Here is a 9,562-nt window from a genome sequence, read left to right as displayed (position 1 = left end):
CCCCCCCCCCCCCCTCCTGGAGCCCGGCAGGTGAGCGCCGTCCAGGTGGATGGGCGGGTGCGGTGGGTGCTGAGGCCGCCTGGAGCGCTGCCCTTCGGGGCGCACTGAAGTCCTCTGACCCTTCCCTTCCAGGCGGACTCCTGCACCCCAGAGCCGGCCCAGTGTGGGGGTGACATGGCCCAAGGGAACAACTACTACGGGCAGACCAGCAACGGGGTGGCGGACGAGTCCCCCAACATGCTGGTGTACAGAAAGGTAAGGCTGTTTTGGAAAAAGTGGGGGGCGCTGGCTTCCTGGGCATTTTCCCGGCGGCGATGAAAGTAAAGACCAACTTTCTGGTTCCCGGGTGGGTTTCCTGAACCCCAGCGCCTGCGCTGGAGGACAAGCTGGTGTCCTCATCAGAGATGCAGATGCAGCCAGCTGTGTCCGCACACCTCTGGGCGATTCCACAGCCCGGAATCTGTATTCAGCCAGAGCAGAAAATGTGAGGGCCCCCCGTGTTACGCACATGGTTTTGCAGCATCCTTCATAACGTTTAGTAGCTTTCCCTCTACTGTCCTTATAAGCATTCGGGTTATAATAACAGAAAAGCTCACCGTGAGAAATGAAAATAAGCCCGCTGTGCAGTTCTGTGTCAAGAGCGAGTGTGTCTGAGTGTGTGGACGGCTTAATGGTTTTCCTCCTAACCACACAATTCTGCTGGTATTTGTCTTAGCCTAAATTATTTTTTTATTTGGTGTTATTTTTATAATTTTGCTTGTGGGTATTTATGTTATCGTGCCATATGCCCAATAAATAGATCTTTATATAACAGAGGGTTTTTTTTTATGTTGTTGTTTTTGCCACAAACCAATCTGACAGCATTCTGCATTTGACAACGGTGCTGTCAGCAACATATTTCTAGATATTGAGCCACTCCAACAAAGATATATTTGAATATTGTGCACGATTCGGAGAGATTGCGTAGGTAACTTCACTCTGGTGCTAATCAGTATTATTACTAAAGTTAAGGAAGCTGTGTTCTTTATTTTGTACTACTTGTTTCTATTGCCTTTTATGCTGGGATTATTCTTATTTTTTCTTTAGCGTATGCTCTGTAGTGCGTATTGGGCAAGATTTCTTTCGTTAACCTTAGCAATGGTTAAAAGGAAACCATACTTTGAAACCTGGAACGTTTTTAAGGACTTTGATTAGCATGAGTTCCTTGAACAGGCAGGGCGAGTTTCCATGGATGGTTCAGTTAGAGCAGGGGGTGGGGAACCTTTTTTTTCTGCCCAGGGCCCTTTGGATATTTCTAAGATCACCATAGAGAGGATGATCAACTTAAACACTAGCCTGCTGTATCCGGGCAGACATTTCATTAACTTACCCCTAATGCCTTGGCAGGGCCGGGCCAAATGGTTTCGTGGGCCTCGTGCGGCCCGCGGGCCGGACGTTCCCCACCCCTGAGTTAGAGGATCAGGACCAATCCAAACTTCCCTCCTGTGGGGCCCAGGATCTGTCAGAGGTGATGATGAATGTGCGGAGGGAATGTTGTTACTGCTTTACTGTGAAAGTGCATGGGCACGTTGACCCGATGCTAGCTGGTTTTTTTCTCTGGCCTCAAGGACAGCACTATGTTGTGTATCTGTGAAGGCAGTTTTATGTGTCTGTGACAGAGTATTATGATAGAAAACAAAAAGAGATTAATTGCCTGGTTTAGCCTTAAAGCATCCCAAAATGGATAAAGCAAGAGAAGAATCCACTTGAGCCTAAATGATTGCTATTGTATTTCTACCTTGATTGAAATAACTGGATATTTGCTCATTCGATGCAGAGTTGGTTCTGAGAAGAACTATTTGGGGGGGCAGTTGTGTGTTTTAAAATAATTTATAAGACTTTTATTGTTTGGTGTGATTCTGAATTTTGTATTATGCAAGATATGAGCATTAATGCTTCTATCTTATAGGTGCGTGTCTTGTGGAGAGTTGAACTTTTGGGTGTGAAATTACAGTGGCTAGATAGGTCAAACTACATTTTTTCTATGTTTCACAGAACAGATTGGGGCTGAATTGATCAGACGACTGAGTTATCCTGATTAGAAATAAATTGTATAGGACATCCATCCATGTGTCTTATTTAGTCAATTATGAAAATAAATGAAAAAGGAGACTTGGTGTTTTAGAAATAGTTAATGGATTATTTCGTGTATCTGCGCTTCCGGTTGCTCATTTTGAATTTACTGCATAAATTGTCTAGCACCAAATTGTGTTCAGTGCTACTTGTAAATGAATAGGCTATAATGACTTCACGGAGAAATCCAATGCCTCATTCTTTTAAGTGTTATTTATTTTTGCTGGTTAAGTTTAGAACTGCTTGTGCTTGTCATGTTGACCTCCTCTTATTCGCTCTTTGCTTAGGTTTCATGACATGTATGATTTATTTTTAGAAAAGATTTCCCTGATAAACCATCATTGGGAAAAAATAACCTAGTTCCGGTACAAATAACCACCAGATAATTTATATTAAGAAACGCAGTGTCCTTGGTTACCATTTGCTAGTTACCAAGTCCGGTGGTCCGTGTCTCTCTGCACATACAACATGGCATCATGGATTTCCTGTGACCACGTTGCCTCTGATTTTTGTATCACAGGTGGTCTTTGCATGTAATATCCTCTCAGTAGAGGCCGCGTTTTCTTTTCTTTTTTTTTTATGAATCATCAAATTTTATTTTTAACTTTAAAGGGTATTCAGTTTAGGCAGTTGTCAATATTCATCTGGAGAGGAGCGTAGGCCAAATAGATGTATTAGGAGAGTACATCTGCTCCCCGGAATCCAAGAGTAAGCCCTGTGTCACAAATGCTTATGAATCAGGAAGTCCATCAAAGGTTTAGAAAAGACCTTCGGTCCCCCAGCACAGTGCTCTAACTGCCGAGAGGACGCATGGAGAACTCGCCGTTCTATCGATTCTCGCCAGTTTCCCCGCCTCTGCGCCGCTGTTCACAGAGTCCTTGCGAGTGGGTTCTGCCCCGCCAGCCGCCTCTTGTTACTGCCAGGATTCTGATGACTTCCACACCCTGAAGATCTTCAGAAACTGTGTCCATTTTATCCCGGTAGCCTGCGAGGGATCCTTAAGAACATCCTTGTGCCCTGGCTGGTGTGGCTCAGTGGATAGAGCGTCGGCCTGCAGACTGAAGGGTCCCAGGTTCAGTTCCGGTCAAGGGCACATGCCGGGCTTGCAGGCTCGATCCCCAGTAGGGGGCGTGCAGGAGGCAGCCGATCCATGATTCTCTCTCATCATTGATGTTTCTCTCTCTCTCTCTCCCTCTCCCTTTCTCTCTCAAAGGTATAAAAATCTATCAAAAAAACATCCTTGTGAGGGATAGGAAACAGTGAGTGGTTACCCAAGTGGAATACACAGCAAAGAGCTCAGATGTGTGAATTTATTAATATTGTTCATCTGATGTCTCTCTCCATTTGGATTATCATTATATGGATTATAGGAACTCCTCCCAATAGCAGGAGAATTCCAGGGATTTTTGTTTGTTTGTTTTTATGAAGAATTCCGTGGTGATGTGAGGGAAGACAGTGTACAATGGGTGGAGCTGTGTGATCGTCCAGGTGGAGCGAGAACCGCCATAGTGAAGGATACAGGCATAGTGTTGCTACCTCCCAGTCAGGGTGGTACCTGCTCCATCTCAGATGTTTGCCAGTAGCTTTTTCACTGAGTGTGAAGAATATTGGATGTCAAAGGTATTTTTTTAAAAATCCATATGGACAAAATACTCGCCTTTCCAAATTTGTTGATTTATACAAGGTCCTCAAACTACGGCCCGCGGGCCACATGCAAATACAAATATTGTATTTGTTCCCGTTTTGTCTTTTTACTTCAAAATCAGATATGTGCAGTGTGCATAGGAATTTGTTCGTAGTTTTTTTTTTAAACTATAGTCCAGCCCTCCAACGGTCTGAGGGACAGTGAACTGGCCCCCTGTTTAAAAAGTTTGAGGACCCCTGATTTATATTGTGGAGAGCGGCTACCGCATTTGGACAGGTTCAAGCCTGGGACTGATGAGAGCGCACAGTCCTCTGGTGGCAAAGCCACGTGCAAGTCCCAGCACAATGGTAGCCAAAGGCTATGGTTGTGAGCTTGACCTCGTGGTCCAAACCTGTGGGCCCACGTGGCTGAGTGATGTGGGCTGCGGGAGGTGCAGCAAGGAAACAAAGCTTGATCAGGTGCATGTAATTGAGTGGATTCGAAACCCCTGAGTTCTTTGTAACCACGCCCTTACTTTGCCTCCTGGAATCTGGCTACAAAATAAAGACTCGCTTGCAGGCCGTGGTGCTGTCTCTCCATCAGAGAGGGCAGCGGCCCACCTAGCCCCAGCTTTATTCTCTCGTCTGTCTTTTCTAAATCCTTCACCGCCCCCTCGCAGGTTCACCCATGGCCGTGCCGGCTCTGCACAGCCTGAGATGCTGCTCATTTTAGATATAAGAGAGAGAGCGGTGCCTTTTGGAGAAGACACCTCGTTGGAGGACCTGTGTTGGACACTCACTAAGGCAGGTGCCTTTAAACTTGGTCCCCAGTGTGCCAAGGGGTAAAGGATGTTGGTATATATGAGCTCCTGGCTGAGGTTAGTCTTTAAGGGTTAACACTGCTTTGTTCTTAAAGAGCAAGGTGGGACCAGTGGCCTTTCTTACCTGGATGCCCAATGGGGCTTCTTACCTTAGTAGGAGGACCCTCTGTGCGGATCGCCTTGACCTAGGCCCGTGGTCGGCAAACTGCGGCTCGCGAGCCACATGCGGCTCTTTGGCCCCTTGAGTGTGGCTCTTCCTAAGCTTTAGGAGTACCCTAATTAAGTTACTAACAATATACCTACCTATATAGTTTAAGTTTGAAATATTTGGCTCTCAAAAGAAATTTCAATCGTTGTACTGTTGATATTTGGCTCTGTTGACTAATGAGTTTGCCGACCACTGACCTAGACATTGTGTCTGAAGGCTGTTCCTGAGCTCAGCCTATTCTGTGAAAACAGACACACCTGTAACTCATTTCTTCTCTGGAAGAGATTGAGGGGCAGACATGACTGGTCTCTCAGGGACGCGTTCGCTGGCATTTTCTACATGAATTCGGTGCGTTTGTTCCTTCAGGATTATCCCATCTGGTCAACCTTGAGGGTGTCCATAGCGCCCCCGTTAAACACCATCATAAAAAGTAACCTCGGGCATTTTGGTTTTTTTTTTGTTTTGTTTTTAAAAAATATTTTTATTGATTTCAGAGAGGAAGGGAAAGGGATAGAAAGATAGAAACATCAATGATGAGAGAGAGTCATTGATGGGCTGCCTCCTGCACACCCCCTACTGGGGATCGAGCCTGCAACCCGGGCATGTGCCCTTGACCGGAATTGAACCTGGGACCCTTCAGTCCACAGGCTGACGCTCTATCCACTGAGCCAAACCAGCCAGGGCCACCTTTGGCACGTTGAACCTTAGTTATGTTGATCTGTCTGGGTTCAGGGTGTTGGCGTGAACAATAGTTACAGGTGATAACAAGAGGAAGTCCCATGAGACAAGGAAGGGATGTTTGCAAACAGATCATCTCCACGGCCTGAGCTATTGGCCTCCAGGTTTCTAAAGTCAGGGCCTGGGAGGGGAGGCAGGCACTGGCAGAAGGAGAAATATCATTTTTGAATGAATGTTAAAATGGAGTGCCTTCTCTGAACCAGATTATTTAAAAGCACCCCTCTGTGCCGGCTGGGGTGCCGAAAATATCGAGGGGAACACAATGCACAATGTATATGATTGTCTAGCCACTAGGCTGTACACCAGAAACCAGCACGGAAGAAAATAAAAATAAAATCAAAAGGAAACTGCAAACAAAAACAAAAAAAAAATGGACCTTTCTGGACTGAGGGGTGTTGTCAACTGTAAATACTGTAAACCTTAGTCTGAGTCAAGTGCAGACCTGTGTGTCCCTCGGTGACCCACGTACTGACATGCGTTTTGAGGTAGAATAGGAGCATCAGCTAAGATATTTCCACCAAGAAGCACACAGACCTGTCATGAGTAATATGTTCACGATGAACTTGGGGTGATCATGAACTTGAGTCTCCCACGGTTGAGCTTCTTCCTCCCCAAGTTGCTGCTGTCAGTGCCATTTGTGGGAAAGATGAGAATGGGCGGCCTGGATTTTATGTCCTTCATTTTCACCTCCAACCCTCCTGAATCTGATTGACGGGAGGAAAGTGCGGGTGTACAAAGCAGAGGCTACCCGGGGACTTTATTGCCTTCTAATAGCCCCTGTGGCTGCACTGCCTGATGGGAAACGGTATTTTTAGGCGGCGTGGGTGATGGAATGTGACCACTGCCGAGAAGACGGGAATATTTTAGATTTGGACAGTTTAGTGGCTTAATAAATGTTAAGTCTCCTTGAAAACAGGATTTTGCCAAACAAGCGACACAAATAATTGGTCTCTGCTCTCTTTCCCATCAGCGAAGAGCAGGCGTTTAAATGTCAGGGTTACAGATTTCTGTGTTGCAAAATATCAATCTAATTATAAGATAATTGTAAGTGATAACGTGGGTAGCCAGATCCTTAGGGAAAAAAAAAAATCCTGCTTCTCTCTGCCATTCAGCCAAGGCAATATAAATATTTAGCTTATTCTCCTTCAAATCCCCTTTGTCTTGTATGGTATCCTATTCAATTAACAAGGGGCTCAGGGCATTGGGACTCTAAAAGGCAACCATGAACTTGATTCCAGCGCCATTAAAATTGCCACCTGGCCCAGGCTGGACAGGTGTGGCCGAGGGGCCCATCTAGAAGCTTCTATTTCTCCATAGCTAAAGGGTAACTTTTCTGGATATATTATTCTTGGCTGGTGATTCCTTTCTTTCAATAATGTGAAAGATGTGCTGTTATCCTTGTTTTCTGCAAAAATGTCTGGGGCAATGGCAGCTTTGCAGTGTTGGCTGGGTTCTTAAGAGTTGGTTGAGGCCCTCGCTGGTTTGGCTCAGTGGATAGAGTGTCGGCCTGCAGACTAAAGGGTCCCAGGTTTGATTCTGGCCAAGGGCACATGCCCAGGTTGTGGGCTCGATCCCCCCCAGAAGGGGATGTGCAGGAGGCAGCAACCGATCAATGATTCTCTCTCATCATTGATGTTTCTATTTCTCTCTCTCTCCTTTCCTCTCTGAAATCAATAAAAAATCTATATGTATAAAAGCCAAGTGACCAGAACGACGGAACGACGAGTCGCTATGACGCACACTGCGACGGCCAACTGGCCTGATTGGGGCCCCGATCGGGCCCCCCCAACCTCCCTCGGCCCCTCCCCCCTGGCCAGCCTGGCCCCGATCGGCCCCCCACCCCGATCTGTGGCGGAGTCGGCTGGCCAACCTCCCACATTCCCTCCCCCACCCCGCCGGACCGGCCCTATCGGCCCCCATCGGCGCGGGCTGGCCGGACCCTACCTGTGCACGAATTCATGCTCCAGGCCTCTAGTGTGTATGTATATGTATGTATGTATGAATCGGTTGAGGAGTCTTCTTAGTTTAGGTCTATTCTGGTGATTATCATCAAGTACAAGTTTTTTTTAGGACTCAGTATGCTGCAACGGGAGAGTGTGGGCATTGCTGTGGGCATCTTGGTTTCAAACCTTGGTTCTGCTGCTATTTGGCTGTGTGGTTGTGGGTTAGCACCTCACTTCTTTCACTTCAGACTCCCTGCCTATAACATGATGGAAAATAGCCCAGCCGGCGTGGCTCAGTGGTGGAGTGTCGACGTATGAACCAGGAGGTCACGGTTCGATTCCCGGTCAGGGCACATGCCCAGGTTTTGGACTCGATCCCCAGTAGGGGGTGTGTAGGAGCCAGCCGATCCGTGATTCTCTCTCATCATTGATATTTCTCTCTCTCTCTCCCTCTCTTTTCTCTCTGACATCAGTAAGGATATATTTTTAAAAGCGATGGGACATAAAAATGTTTCTTTTGTACAGCTTTTTGATGATAAAATGAGATAGCCTCGGCAAAGTTTCCTGTGTAGAACCTAATGCATATTAAAGCCTCAATGAATGCCTACTACTAATAATTATTAATATTGGTACATGCTCTAATTATGATGATTATTTTCCTGTTATTGTTAAACACCTTGTGTGTGCCTGGGAGACCCATATGTTGAAGATAATTGAATAAAGAGAAAAAGGTGAACATCTTCGCCGCCATTAATGGAGCCTTCCTGGTAGTTGAGAAAAGCAGATTCCGTAGGAGGCTTTGGTAACAGGTTTTTATGACACTTACAATGTTCTGTCTTGTATTATTTAGTCCTGTAGAGCTGGCTGCTGCTTTTTAATAAGCCTGTTGAGATGTTATCTTATATATCTTTCAAGTCTGTCACAGTTTCTTCTTGGATATTATGTAAACGACATTAAGCCTTTGGTTCCAGGAATTGGAGAGATGAAGAGGAACGCAGAACACATTATTCCTAATATTTTCTCTTGCTGAAGTTTCCTACAGGCATTTCCTCTGGAAATGAATGCCTCTTGTCGCTTGCTCTGACTTGTATACGTAGTATTTTGTGTTTTGACGTTTGGATTATTGTTCATTGGAATCGTTGCCATTTGTCGAGTGCTAACCTTGTGTCAGGTCCTGGACGTATAGGGCATGTCTTCCTTAAAATAATGTTGCATGTTGGTCATTAGCATCCCAGTTTTATAATGAGAAAGCTGATACCCATGACTCATGCCAGCGGACTCATGCCCAAGCTTGTTCAGGAGCTGGTGGCAGAGTTGGTGAACTCCGTGAAGGGGAGACACCTTTCACTGCTGTGTTCCCAGCACCTAGGAAAATGGCACATAGTAGGTGTCCCTATGTAGTGACTGCATAAATGTACAAGTGAGTGAATGAACTGGCAGTCCGACAACCCCCGAGGGGTCCCGGATTTCGAGAGGGCGCAGGCCAGGCCGAGTGACCCCACCGGTGCACGAATCCGTGCACCAGGCCTCGAGTTATTAATAAAAATCTGGAAAAAAGAACTGGATTTCTCCATAAATGGAAGTGACAACATCTGAGGAGCACTTCCTTTAAACATTTTTTTTTTCTTACAGAAACGTTAGAATTTGTTGATTCTCAGTGATTTTGTTTAAAACTGTTTCACGTGGTAATGTACAATAAGTAGTCCTTAAACATGTGTAATTATGGCACAGTTCAAACAAATACCAGAGTAAAGAAATAATACAAAGGACCTCATGTACCCATCACATAATGTCAACACTTACGAACCGTGGATAAATATTGTTTCACTTGTACTTCCTCACTTCTGCTCTCCCCAGTAATTCTTTGGAAGCAAATATCAGAAAATATATATCACTTAGGATATAAATTCTTTAGTATGTCTATAGGGCAGCGACGAAGCTATTATTCATAAAATAATAGCACATGGAGAAATAAATGCAGTTTTATTTTTATGAAGTAACTGCTTCTGGAGGTATTGGGGTAGGGCAGGCAGCCCTACATCTTTTAAAGAATCTTGTAAATGCTTCAAAAAATATCCCAGACTCTCAAGATGAGAACATTCATTGTCTGTCTTTGA

The 9,562-nt window shown here is 45.4% G+C and overlaps 1 protein-coding gene across 1 annotated transcript in view; it reads left to right on the top strand.

Moving 5' to 3' along the window:
* Positions 1-135: 135 nt before the first annotated feature.
* The window catches only part of LOC102426760 (regulator of G protein signaling 7), a 92,031-nt gene continuing 82,604 nt past the window's right edge, over positions 136-9,562 (top strand). The window contains exon 1 of the mRNA XM_023744102.1: positions 136-255. Within this exon, the coding sequence (XP_023599870.1) occupies positions 175-255 (81 nt within the window). The 5' untranslated portion in view covers positions 136-174. The remainder of the gene's footprint in view (positions 256-9,562) is intronic.

The sequence above is a fragment of the Myotis lucifugus genome, unplaced genomic scaffold, assembly GCF_000147115.1.
Source record: "Myotis lucifugus unplaced genomic scaffold, Myoluc2.0 scaffold_428, whole genome shotgun sequence".
Lineage (NCBI taxonomy): Eukaryota > Metazoa > Chordata > Mammalia > Chiroptera > Vespertilionidae > Myotis > Myotis lucifugus.
This window is presented reverse-complemented; position numbering and strand designations above follow the sequence as displayed.